We start from the raw sequence: 14,242 nt of genomic DNA, 5'->3' as shown, positions 1-14,242 counted from the left end.
ACATGGAGGTCGGGACGAACTCAGAGGAGTGAACCAACATGGAGGTTGGGAGGGACTCAGAAGAGTGAACCAAAAATGGATGTTGGGAGGGACTCAGAAGAGTGAACCAAAAATGGAGGTTGGGAGGGACTCAAGTGGAGTGAACCGACGATTTGGAGACATTCGGGGACGAATGTAATATCAGGCTGACCGAGCTGTAAGATCTGGAAAGATAGTCGAGACTGACAGGTCGTATAGAGGATCGGAATGAAAACAAGTTGATCACAACAGTAGGAGTATTGGCCGTACAGCCTAAGACCTAGGCGTGTGAACCAGGGACCCCGGAGAGTTCGAGTTCAAATCTAAGGCAGTCTCCTAGTTATTTTTCGCCTCTTACAATTCAGAAATGGGATAAAATCCGCTACCCCTCGAAGACAGTTGAGATTCATCCGCTACCCCTCGGAGAGGAGGGAGTTGAGAAGCAGCTGGCCGGTAGTGAAGCCTGAACATGGAGGTCGGGACGGACTCAGAGGAGTGAACCAACATGGAGGTTGGGAGGGACTCAGAAGAGTGAACCAAAAATGGATGTTGGGAGGGACTCAAGTGGAGTGAACCGACGATTTGGAGACATTCGGGGACGAATGTAATGTCAGGCTGGCCGAGCTGTAAGATCTGGAAAGATAGTCGAGACTAACAGGTCGTATAGAGGATCGGAATGAAAACAAGTTGATCACAACAGTAGGAGTATTGGCCGTACAGTCTAAGACCTAGGCGTGTGAACCAGGGACCCCGGAGTGTTCAAGTTCAAATCTAAGGCAGTCTCCTAGTTATTTTTCGCCTCTTACAATTCAGAAGTGGGATAAAATCCGCTACCCCTCGAAGACAGTTGAGATTCATCCGCTACCCCTCGGAGAGGAGGGAGTTGAGAAGCAGCTGGCCGGTAGTGAAGCCTGAACATGGAGGTCGGGACGAACTCAGAGGAGTGAACCAACATGGAGGTTGGGAGGGACTCAGAAGAGTGAACCAAAAATGGATGTTGGGAGGGACTCAGAAGAGTGAACCAAAAATGGAGGTTGGGAGGGACTCAAGTGGAGTGAACCGACGATTTGGAGACATTCGGGGACGAATGTAATATCAGGCTGACCGAGCTGTAAGATCTGGAAAGATAGTCGAGACTGACAGGTCGTATAGAGGATCGGAATGAAAACAAGTTGATCACAACAGTAGGAGTATTGGCCGTACAGCCTAAGACCTAGGCGTGTGAACCAGGGACCCCGGAGAGTTCGAGTTCAAATCTAAGGCAGTCTCCTAGTTATTTTTCGCCTCTTACAATTCAGAAATGGGATAAAATCCGCTACCCCTCGAAGACAGTTGAGATTCATCCGCTACCCCTCGGAGAGGAGGGAGTTGAGAAGCAGCTGGCCGGTAGTGAAGCCTGAACATGGAGGTCGGGACGGACTCAGATGAGTGAACCAACATGGAGATTGGGAAGGACTCGGAGGAGTGAACCAACATGGAGGTTGGGAGGGACTCAGAAGAGTGAACCAAAAATGGATGTTGGGAGGGACTCAGAAGAGTGAATCAAAAATGGAGGTTGGGAGGGACTCAAGTGGAGTGAACCGACGATTTGGAGACATTCGGGGACGAATGTAATGTCAGGCTGGCCGAGCTGTAAGATCTGGAAAGATAGTCGAGACTGACAGGTCGTATAGAGGATCGGAATGAAAACAAGTTGATCACAACAGTAGGAGTATTGGCCGTACAGTCTAAGACCTAGGCGTGTGAACCAGGGACCCCGGAGTGTTCAAGTTCAAATCTAAGGCAGTCTCCTAGTTATTTTTCGCCTCTTACAATTCAGAAGTGGGATAAAATCCGCTACCCCTCGAAGACAGTTGAGATTCATCCGCTACCCCTCGGAGAGGAGGGAGTTGAGAAGCAGCTGGCCGGTAGTGAAGCCTGAACATGGAGGTCGGGACGAACTCAGAGGAGTGAACCAACATGGAGGTTGGGAGGGACTCAGAAGAGTGAACCAAAAATGGATGTTGGGAGGGACTCAGAAGAGTGAACCAAAAATGGAGGTTGGGAGGGACTCAAGTGGAGTGAACCGACGATTTGGAGACATTCGGGGACGAATGTAATATCAGGCTGACCGAGCTGTAAGATCTGGAAAGATAGTCGAGACTGACAGGTCGTATAGAGGATCGGAATGAAAACAAGTTGATCACAACAGTAGGAGTATTGGCCGTACAGCCTAAGACCTAGGCGTGTGAACCAGGGACCCCGGAGAGTTCGAGTTCAAATCTAAGGCAGTCTCCTAGTTATTTTTCGCCTCTTACAATTCAGAAATGGGATAAAATCCGCTACCCCTCGAAGACAGTTGAGATTCATCCGCTACCCCTCGGAGAGGAGGGAGTTGAGAAGCAGCTGGCCGGTAGTGAAGCCTGAACATGGAGGTCGGGACGGACTCAGATGAGTGAACCAACATGGAGATTGGGAAGGACTCGGAGGAGTGAACCAACATGGAGGTTGGGAGGGACTCAGAAGAGTGAACCAAAAATGGATGTTGGGAGGGACTCAGAAGAGTGAATCAAAAATGGAGGTTGGGAGGGACTCAAGTGGAGTGAACCGACGATTTGGAGACATTCGGGGACGAATGTAATGTCAGGCTGGCCGAGCTGTAAGATCTGGAAAGATAGTCGAGACTGACAGGTCGTATAGAGGATCGGAATGAAAACAAGTTGATCACAACAGTAAGAGTATTGGCCGTACAGCCTAAGACCTAGGCGTGTGAACCAGGGATCCCGGAGAGTTCGAGTTCAAATTTAAGGCAGTCTCCTAGTTATTTTTCGCCTCTTACACTAATTTCCTGATTTTTAATCAGAGCTTTTATTAAAAAAGGATAAAAAGAGTCGACGTTTCCGATTATCTTGCGCCTACTCGCAGGATCATTCCGCTCCTCGGATCTCGTCCATCGCGATAACGGAACGGAATACACGCGAACAGGAAGAGTCTCGGAGGAGTCGCACCTGCATATTCGCGCGTGACATTCTCGATCACGCGGGATCAGGATCGGCGGAAACGGGGTCGCGGACGGAGGGGGTTACTGCGGGGCGGGCCAAGTCATCCAGGGTACCCCTGTATTTTTAGATCCTTCATCACGATCCTAGGTAACACTTGAATCACGCCGGTACCACACAAAGGGACCGTAGGGTGACGGGGCGAGGGACGGCCGGTGCGATTGTGAGCTGGACGCGCGTTAGTCATTGATACATTTTAAAGCGAGACTGCGTATCGGATGACTCATACGTAATAATCGTCATCGACAGCTGATCCAGATGCGCCGTACGTTCTGAAGCGCACGCTCTCCCCCTCGATTAGGCCACCACCCCCTTGTCGCACCCTTAAACGGAAAGGGGGATGAAAAAGCGTACAATGGAAAAAATACAGCAACCCCCTGGACTCATGGAGGGCGATGACTAATTCATTAAGCCTCGAGTTCGGCTTCATTTATTGACTCTAAATGCTCCCGAAATGCTCTCTCACTCGTAAGAAAATTATTATATCATTGTATGATCGAGTATGTTGCAATTGCGTAGCTTACATAAGTTATTATCGTTTTATTACTGTATTTTGCATTAATTATATTCAATGGTATCGCTAAACGATAGTACCATGCGTTTGACTAACAAACAGACTAACTCTTTGTCATCCAATATTGTGAAATTTTTATAATAAATCAAAACTAAGAACAGCGCGGAATATAAATCTCAAAAACGAAAACTTGAGAATGACAAAGATATGACTTCACAGTTTAGGTATGTATTGCTATTATCTGTTTCTTCACTTTTCTTTATCCCGATTTTAATTATCAATATATCTTCGAACGGGAGATTCCAATAATTTCTTAACAACAAAAAGAATAAGACACAGCCAATAAAAATGTTATTCATGATTAAATTTTAATGGTATGCACGATTCTCTCAGCTCAGAGGTAACGCAGTTTCGACTTCGCTTTTTTGCGACCGTAATGATCTTTTCAGGGAAAATTAAGTCACGAGGATCGGACGGCGGAGGAGACGGGGCACCTGAAAGGGTTAAGGTCACGACGATAAAGGAAAATCTCGTAATCCGTGCAACTGACTCACGCCTGCACGTCCTGAAAGAGAAAGAGAGACGCGACGGCGGCGACAACGCAAGGGGATACGTTATGCAATCGTGATTTTGACATATGGCTGTTCGTGCGCTTAGCCAGCGTAAACATGCCGGTAGGGTCGATATACACGGTGACTCATGCTTTCAACGTCGTAGTTGTCGTCGTCTGAGAAAAATGCGATCAGGACCGACCGGGGGACCAGACGCGCGCATCAGCCTCGCCAAAACGAGCCACGCGATGCCTCAGTCTCGTTGTTTATAGGCGGCCGCGATCGTTGCTAATTATGTAATAACTAGCCGAGACACGATGTCAAAAGTGACGTCTGTGCATCGCTTTGGGTAACAAAAGAAAGAACGCTCGAGGATGACAAAGGTATGACCTCACGTTTTAGATACGCGTCGTTATTGTTATTATTATCTGCCCCTCCGCCTCTCCCTTCCTCCTGAATTTAATTATCATTATATCTCAGAATGGAAGATCCCAGCAGTGTTTTAATAGTAATCAAGTTACGCATGCCTGACGTACGTCTTTGTACGAAAAAATGCTATTTATTATTAATTTCGCGTTGTTATCCAGTCATTATGCGAATGCGGAATGCATTCGCCGTACAGAGAAATGCTACGTACGAGGATCTAAAGATACAAGTACCTAACAATCGAAACGATCTACAGCCACAGATCGCTGAATCGTTCGATCCTCGTACAGCGCTCTTGTTTCAACTCCGTGTTAACTCCACCACGGAACATTACGATATCGTTATCGCAATCGGCGCGTTACGTCACAGGCTGAAAATCGTGCGGCCGCGTTTTTAACGGCGAACAAACGGGGCACCGATGCCCGATCCGCGATCCACGATTATCGTACAGATTCAGCGAGACAACGTCCCGCTAATTCATCTCGCTCTGCAGTGCAGCCGCGCGAAAACACGGCGAAAGCGCGGACCGCGCCGCGCAAAATCCGTCCGACTATTCGCGGCGTCATCTCCGACGTGAGTCACTCCTATGAATAGATCCCCACCTTTCGCCTTCGTGTACGCGCCGACGATGCGAGCACGACGTCGTCGTCGTCGCGAGTCGTTCAAACGGGTCTTCGTCCGCGTTCCCTTCCTCGATCATTCCGCCCGGATCATCTCGCGACCCTTCCCCCATACTCCAAAGGCTATCTCGCGAGATTCACGCGAAAGCACACCCGAGAGCGTATCTTTTGATAAATTCGGAGGCGACCTCTCCTTGGGAAGAAACGTGGGACGTCACCTTGTTAATGAGAAACTCGGCAATCGGGATGCATTCCCGAAGAGATTAAATTATGAATCTGAAAATACGTATCGCAAAAAGGAAAAGAGATGCGAGACTAATCGGAGAATTAATGGGCGCATAATGAGGGGCGAGAATAGCGGCGGAGAACGATCGGCGTAAAGTTTCGACGCGCGATTGGCGGCCGGCAGAAATATCGCGCTCGCATCATCGTTATTTCCGAAAACCAGAGACCCACTCCCACGTAGAGGACCGGATAGACGACAAACAGCGTCCGCGTTTCCTCTCTCTCTCTCTCTCTCTTGCGATCTTTTCGCTTTTGTAAACAAATTCCATGCCATGGGAGAGAAACCTACGAAAACGGAGGGTCGATCGATCGGTCGATCAGTTTGATTGTCCGAGCGTTCGAAATGATCGCGACTGCGTTCACCGTAAATTCACCAGACTGAAATATTCTCCTGTTAAGGGGGGAGCCTGCTTTAGAACGTTGAAAATAACGTATATTTTACGAATTGTTTTTGGAGAAACTATACAGCGGATCATTATAAAACTTTGATGCATTTATTAGCACATGTTTAAAGATAAAAAAATTATTTTTTATTTGAATATATCGCCTGTAGAGGTCGTCCTGGAGGCATCTTAGTGCAGCCGGCATTGTAAATTGGTGAGCATTCTCCTGCCTCCAAATTTCAGCCAAACTGAAAAATTGAAATATTTTCTCGTTATTTATGAATTCCCATCGTCGATGAACCTTTAATATTCATAAAAACATTAAGTTAAACAATTATTTTTGCATGAAAAAGTTCAACAACTTTGCCTAAAAATCGTACTTTTGTGTTCTAAGCTCCACCATTTTGGCACTTTTCAACTTTTTTCTTCTCTCTTTGGTTCATCGACGATGGGAATTCATAAATAACGAGAACACGTTTCAATTTTTCAGTTTAGACGAAATTTGGAGGCAGGAGAATGCTCACCAATTTGCAATGCCGGCGACGCGGCTGCACTAAGATTTCTCCAGGACGACCTCTACAAGCGATATATTCAAATCGAAAAATAAGTTTTTTATCTTTAAACATGTACTAATAAATGCATTGTAAATTGGTGAGCATTCTCCTGCCTCCAAATTTCATCCAAACTGAAAACTCGAAATATTTTCTCGTTATTTATGAATTCCCATCGTCGATGAACCTTTAATATTCATAAAAACATTAAGTTAAACAATTATTTTTGCATGAAAAAGTTCAACAACTTTGCCTAAAAATCGTACTTTTGTGTTCTAAGCTCCACCATTTTGGCACTTTTCAACTTTTTTCTTCTCTCTTTGGTTCATCGACGATGGGAATTCATAAATAACGAGAACACGTTTCAATTTTTCAGTTTAGACGAAATTTGGAGGCAGGAGAATGCTCACCAATTTGCAATGCCGGCGACGCGGCTGCACTAAGATTTCTCCAGGACGACCTCTACAAGCGATATATTCAAATCGAAAAATAAGTTTTTTATCTTTAAACATGTACTAATAAATGCATTGTAAATTGGTGAGCATTCTCCTGCCTCCAAATTTCATCCAAACTGAAAACTCGAAATATTTTCTCGTTATTTATGAATTCCCATCGTCGATGAACCTTTAATATTCATAAAAACATTAAGTTAAACAATTATTTTTGCATGAAAAAGTTCAACAACTTTGCCTAAAAATCGTACTTTTGTGTTCTAAGCTCCACCATTTTGGCACTTTTCAACTTTTTTCTTCTCTCTTTGGTTCATCGACGATGGGAATTCATAAATAACGAGAACACATTTCAATTTTTCAGTTTAGACGAAATTTGGAGGCAGGAGAATGCTCACCAATTTGCAATGCCGGCGACGCGGCTGCACTAAGATTTCTCCAGGACGACCACTACAAGCGATATATTCAAATCGAAAAATAAGTTTTTTATCTTTAAACATGTACTAATAACTGCATTGTAAATTGGTGAGCATTCTCCTGCCTCCAAATTTCATCCAAACTGAAAACTCGAAATATTTTCTCGTTATTTATGAATTCCCATCGTCGATGAACCTTTAATATTCATAAAAACATTAAGTTAAACAATTATTTTTGCATGAAAAAGTTCAACAACTTTGCCTAAAAATCGTACTTTTGTGTTCTAAGCTCCACCATTTTGACACTTTTCAACTTTTTTCTTCTCTCTTTGGTTCATCGACGATGGGAATTCATAAATAACAAGAACACGTTTCAATTTTTCAGTTTAGACGAAATTTGGAGGCAGGAGAATGCTCACCAATTTGCAATGCCGGCGACGCGGCTGCACTAAGATTTCTCCAGGACGACCTCTACAAGCGATATATTCAAATCGAAAAATAAGTTTTTTATCTTTAAACATGTACTAATAACTGCATTGTAAATTGGTGAGCATTCTCCTGCCTCCAAATTTCATCCAAACTGAAAACTCGAAATATTTTCTCGTTATTTATGAATTCCCATCGTCGATGAACCTTTAATATTCATAAAAACATTAAGTTAAACAATTATTTTTGCATGAAAAAGTTCAACAACTTTGCCTAAAAATCGTACTTTTGTGTTCTAAGCTCCACCATTTTGGCACTTTTCAACTTTTTTCTTCTCTCTTTGGTTCATCGACGATGGGAATTCATAAATAACGAGAACACGTTTCAATTTTTCAGTTTAGACGAAATTTGGAGGCAGGAGAACGCTCACCAATTTGCAATGCCGGCGACGCGGCTGCACTAAGATTTCTCCAGGACGACCTCTACAAGCGATATATTCAAATCAAAAAATAATTTTTTTATCTTTAAACATGTACTAATAAATGCATCAAAGTTTTATAATGATCCGCTGTATAGTTTCTCCAAAAACAATTCGTAAAATATACCTTATTTTCAGCGTTCTAAAGCAGGCTCCCCCCTTAAGGGGATCCTGGAGTCGTCTGTATTACCGGCGGAATTGATCGATCTTACTGTACTAATTACTCTTTGATGATTGTATAGAATGAAAAATCCTTCTCCACGATTAAAGTATACAAAGAAATATACCGAGCGAAACTCGACTTTATGTTAAAAACGACAAAAAAATTTACAGTTTTATTATCGGCTTATTGTGACGTCACCTCGTACATTAATGTTCTTAATATAAATGTTTTGCAGTTTGTGTGGCCAAAATTCGATAATCGCAAGGACGGAACAAAATGAAAGAATACGGGGAAGCTTTTAGAAATGAGTTTAGAAGCCTAGTGTAAAAGTAATTAGTGCAGAAAGATTCGTGATCATTTCGTGCCTACGTATGCCTGTGAAATCGTGGCTGAATAAATAATTGTGGTTTTTTTCCGTTTGGAAAGTTAAGTCCTGCTTTTCACATTAGACTATTGTGTGTACTTTCATCGTGGAAAAGGAGTTTTCATTCTGTGAATTCAATAAAAAGAAAATACAGGAAAATCATCGATTCCGCCGGTAATTCAGACGCCGCGACGGAGTTCACTGGCCACTCCAGGATCCCCTTAAGGCCAAGAGAATCAATTATTCATGAACTAGAATTCCAACAAAAGCAGCAAACGAGTCAAACTGCGATCAGTCTGTGTTCCGGCAGATCAAAATGAAACGTTCGAGCTGAAACAGTTTGATTCCCAATGTCCAACAGGTTCGACTGTTCGTTCGAACGTTAGGAAAATGCGAATAAAAATAGTGTTCATCGCGAACAGGAATAACCAGCCTTCGTTCGTTCCATTTTCGTGATACGTCGCCTAGAAGCTTCGCTTCAGCTGTTTCATCCAAATTCAAGACTGAGCTTATCCTTGCTAGCCAATGATGATGATCGAGAGAGATCAAAGAGTACTTACCGATCAGCAGAGCTGGTTCCCAATCGTCGTCGACGAGCGCTGCGAGCACGAGGAACAACGGATGCTGGGCGGGCAGGTGCTCTAGATCGTCGGTGCAGTCGTCGTACACTATGACCTCCTTGAACTGTCGCCTCCTGAGCAGCTCCTTGCCCTCACGAGCCGTCACGAGATCAGCGAGAGTAGCCTTGCCGAGCTGGAGCCTGCGTCGGTTGAAGCGGTCCGAGCAGTTCACGTTGATGGCACCGCGCACATGGTTCACGTTGTACAGGATGAACGGTCGGCAGTCGAGGATCACCGACGGAACGGCGCCAGGTCGGGAGGTCTCGAGACGCGTGAGACGCTCGGCCAGGTCGCCGGAAGTGACGACGCGAGTCCTGCTCAGCACCAGCTGACGATGAAAACCGCCGTTTTCCGCGCAAGGACTGGTGGGCAGGCTGGCGGTCTCCAGCTTGCAACGCTTCGTGGTCACCGTCAGGTGTTGATGATGGTGCAAGTGATGAAGGTGGTGATGATGATGGTGGTGGTAATGCAGGTGGTGAAAGCCACGGCGATGGACGTCGCCGCTGTCGCCGTCGTCGTCGCCGTTCGCCTCCTCGTCGATGACAATCGACGGTATCTGGATGGGGCTGCCGTTAACGTTGTCGTTGCTGCTGCTGTTGCTGCTTAGGCTGCCGTTTCCGCTGTCGCTGCAACCGCCGCTGCTGCTAACGGAGGTGGCGATTGGCGACGCGGTTGGCGATGCCGGGAAGCCGCAAGGGCTCGGTCCCGGCTCGCTCAGGCTGCGATTCAGCACGAGTTTCAGGTTGGCCCGTGGTCGGCCAGCCGACACCGGCTCGCAACATAGCAAGGTAGACATCGAGGAGGACGATGGGACTCGGTCTTCGGGCCGATGCTCGTGCTGATTGTATCCGTGATGAAGATAGTTGTGAGGATGGTGATTGTGGTTGGAGTTCACGTCGGTGATGCCCGCGTCATGGCACGATCCTGTGGTCGACGCTGAAACGTCACAACAATCGGAAACGTTAGCGATTTTGCTCGCGCGTCTTTCTCGGGCTTTTCAATTTTTCTGCGAGCGGACACTTAAGTGTTTCGATATCTCTCGACGTCTATATTTTCGGGACGGGAACTTGCTATACTTCCGCGGATCCGCATGTCCTCGCGCGATTCTGTGCTTTCGGACGGTTACAATTCTATTGGGTTGGCCAAAAAGTAATTGCGTTTTTTTCCAATAGATGGACATACATGTCTTGAAACGTAACTAACTTCATTCTAAACCGCAAATTCATTATGTAGGTTAACAACTCACAGTTCAAGCTTGTTTTACAAAACGAAAGTACACGATTTCGTTAACAATTGTTTGTTTGCCGTCGATTTTAAAATGGAAAATCAAAAAGAACATTTTCCTCACATTTTGTTTTATTACTTCCGAAAAGGGAAAAACGCAGTGCAAGCTCATAAAAAGCCATGTCATGTTTATGGCGAAGATGCTTTAAAACTGCGGCAGTGTCAAAATTGGTTAACTAAATTTCGATCTGCAGATTTTAATGTGAAAGATGCACCACGCTCAGGAAGGCCAATCGAAATTGATAATGGCAAAATAAAGGCACTGATCGATTCCAATTGGCGTTTAACGACACGAGAGATTGCTGGGAATCTTAACATATCGAAATCGAGTGTTGAAAACCATTTAAAACGACTTGGATACATTAGTAAGCTCGATATTTGGGTACCACATGAGCTCAAAGAAATTCATCTCACTGAGCGTATTGACATCTGCGATTCTCTTTTGAAACGTGAGGAAAATGATCCATTTTTGAAACGTATGATAACAGGCGACGAAAAATCGATCGTCTACAACAACGTCAAACGAAAAAGATCGTGATGAACCTGCTGAAAGCACTTGAAAAGCAGATATTCACCAAAGAAAGATTATGCTGTCAGTCTGGTGGGACTTTAAAGGTATTGTGTATTTCGAGCTGCTTGCAAGGAATCAAACCATTAATTCAGACGTATACTGTCGTCAACTGGATAAATTAAATGATGCCATCAAACAGAAACGTCGAGAATTGGTGAATCGCAAAGGTGTTGTGTTTCACCATGATAACGCTAGACCACGTACAAGTTTGGTCACTCGTGAAAAATTGTTGCAGCTTGGATGGGATGTGTTACCACATCCACCATATTCGCCAGACCTGGCACCATCAGATTACCATTTGTTTCGTTCTTTGCAAAACGCCTTGCATGGTAAAACCTTGACTGCTGATGAGGATATCAAATCGTTGTTGGAATTGTTTTTTGCTGAAAAGATAAGAACTTTTTTGAGCGCGGAATCATGAAGTTGCCTGAAAAATGGCAAAAGATAATCAAACAAAATGGACAATATATTGTTTAATAAAGTTTTTGTTTCCCATGAAATATTCGCCTTTTATTTATATGAAAAAAACGCAATTACTTTTTGACCAACCCAATATATGGCGAAGATGCTTTAAAACTGCGGCAGTGCCAAAATTGGTTTACTAAATTTGGATCTGCAGATTTTAATGTGAAAGATGCACCACGCTCAGGAAGGCCAATCGAAATTGATGATGGCAAAATAAAGGCACTGATCGATTCCAATCGGCGTTTAACGACACGAGAGATTGCTGAGAATCTTAACGTATTGAAATCGAGTGTTGAAAACCATTTAAAACGACTTGGATACATTAGTAAGCTCGATATTTGGGTACCACATGAGCTCAAAGAAATTCATCTCACTAAGCGTATTGACATCTGCGATTCTCTTTTGAAACGTGAGGAAAATGATCCATTTTTGAAACGTATGATAACAGGCGACGAAAAATCGATCGTCTACAACAACGTCAAACGAAAAAGATCGTGGAGCAAGCGTGATGAACCTGCTGAAAGCACTTCGAAAGCAGATATTCACCAAAGAAAGATTATGCTGTCAGTCTGGTGGGACTTTAAAGGTATTGCGTATTTTGAGCTGCTTGCAAGGAATCAAACCATTAATTCAGACGTATACTGCCGTCAACTGGATAAATTAAACGATGCCATCAAACAGAAACGTCGAGAATTGGTGAATCGCAAAGGGGTTGTGTTCACCATGATAACGCTAGACCACGTACAAGTCTGGTCACTCGTGAAAAATTGTTGCAGCTTGGATGGGACGTGTTACCACATCCACTATATTCGCCAGACCTGGCACCATCAGATTACCATTCGTTTCGTTCTTTGCAAAACGCCTTGAATGGTAAAACCTTTACTGCTGATGAGGATATCAAATCGTTGTTGGAATTGTTTTTTTGCTGAAAAAGGTAAGAACTGTTTTGAGCGCGGAATCATGAAGTTGCCTGAAAAATGGCAAAAGATAATCAAACAAAATGGACAATATATTGTTTAATAAAGTTTTTGCTTCCCATGAAAAATTCGTCTTTTATTTATATAAAAAAAACGCAATTACTTTTTGGCCAACCCAATATATGGCGAAGATGCTTTAAAACTGCGGCAGTGTCAAAATTGGGTTACTAAATTTCAATCTGGAGATTTTAATGTGAAAGATGCACCACGCTCAGGAAGACCAATCGAAATTGATGATGGCAAAATAAAGGCACTGATCGATTCGAATCGGCGTTTAACGACACGAGAGATTGCTGAGAATCTTAACATATCGAAATCGAGTGTTGAAAACCATTTAAAACGACTTGGATACATTAGTAAGCTCGATATTTCGGTACACATGAGCTCAAAGAAATTCATCTCACTAAGCGTATTGTCTGCGATCTCTTTTGAAACGTGAGGAAAATGATCCATTTTGAAACGTGAGGAAAATGATCCATTTTGTTGAAACTGTGATAACAGGCGACGAAAATGATCGTCTACAACAACGTCAAACGAAAAGATCGTGGAGCAAGCGTGATGAACCTGCTGAAAGCACAAAGCGATATTCACCAAGAAAGATTATATGCTGTCTGTCTGGTCTGGGACTTTAAAGGTATTGTGTATTTTGAGCCTTGCAAGGAATCATTAATTCAGACGTATACTGTCGTCAACTGGATAATTAACGATGATCAAACAGAAACGTCGGTGGTGAATCGCAAAGGTGTGTTTCACCATGATAACGCTAGACCACGTACAAGTTATCGTGAAAAATTGTTGCAGCTTGGATGGGACGTGTTACCACATCCACCATATTCGCCGACCTGGCACCATCGGATTACCATTCGTTTCGTTCTTTGCAAAACGCCTTGAATGGTAAAACCTTTACTGCTGATGAGGATATCAAATCGTTGTTGGAATTGTTTTTTGCTGAAAAAGATAAGAACTTTGGAGCGCGGAATCATAAGTTGCCCTGAAAAATGGCAAAAGATAATCAAACAAAATGGACAATATTGTTTAATAAAGTTTTGTTTCCAGAAGAATTCGCCTTTATTTATAAAAACAATTACTTTTGGCCAACCCAATATAATCAGTAATGCATTTTATCATTACGGAAGGCAGTGCAGAAAAAGGGCGATACTTAGGAATTCAATCTCCATTTAATTTAAATAAGCAAATTGAGTTTTAATGCCGATCTTGATGTGCTTCTTGATCTCCAACAGCAATTCTTTATTTCCATTAATTTAACAGGTCAGTATACAGCCTTCGAAACAGTTTTTCGCAAGTGTGTCGTTCCTCCTCCTTCAATTTTCCTTTTGCGCCGTACAATTCTCTTGAAATGTTCTGGTTCTAGAACTCTTGAAGACCTCTCGTCCCTTCGAGTTCTACGCAACATTGGCTATCAGCGATCGAAAAAGCAAGTTCTACGCCATCGTGCGTACCTTGCTGCTCACGATGACTCATCCGACGACGGCGCGAGCACGCGCTGTGTGCACGCGTAGCCAGTGTACACTCTTGTACGCTCATATAACCGGTGTCCCGAGATACACGCTATGCCACGACACTGCCGTACCGAGGAGAGTCGGCTGTCCCTCGCACTCGATCGATGTCAGTCTCGGTATTTT

At 43.9% G+C, this 14,242-nt stretch overlaps 1 protein-coding gene across 1 annotated transcript in view; it reads right to left on the bottom strand.

Annotated features, from left to right (window-relative positions):
- Positions 1–10,469, bottom strand: part of LOC105280616 (dual specificity protein phosphatase 10) — a 44,509-nt gene extending 34,040 nt beyond the window's left edge. The window contains exon 1 of the mRNA XM_026974498.1: positions 9,243–10,469. Coding sequence (XP_026830299.1) covers positions 9,243–10,098 — 856 coding nt within the window. The 5' untranslated portion in view covers positions 10,099–10,469. The remainder of the gene's footprint in view (positions 1–9,242) is intronic.
- Positions 10,470–14,242: the final 3,773 nt, after the last annotated feature.

Source organism: Ooceraea biroi, chromosome 13 (assembly GCF_003672135.1).
Source record: "Ooceraea biroi isolate clonal line C1 chromosome 13, Obir_v5.4, whole genome shotgun sequence".
In the NCBI taxonomy this organism is placed as follows: domain Eukaryota; kingdom Metazoa; phylum Arthropoda; class Insecta; order Hymenoptera; family Formicidae; genus Ooceraea; species Ooceraea biroi.
Note: the sequence above shows the minus strand (reverse complement) of the source record. Positions and strands in the feature narration are given on the sequence as shown.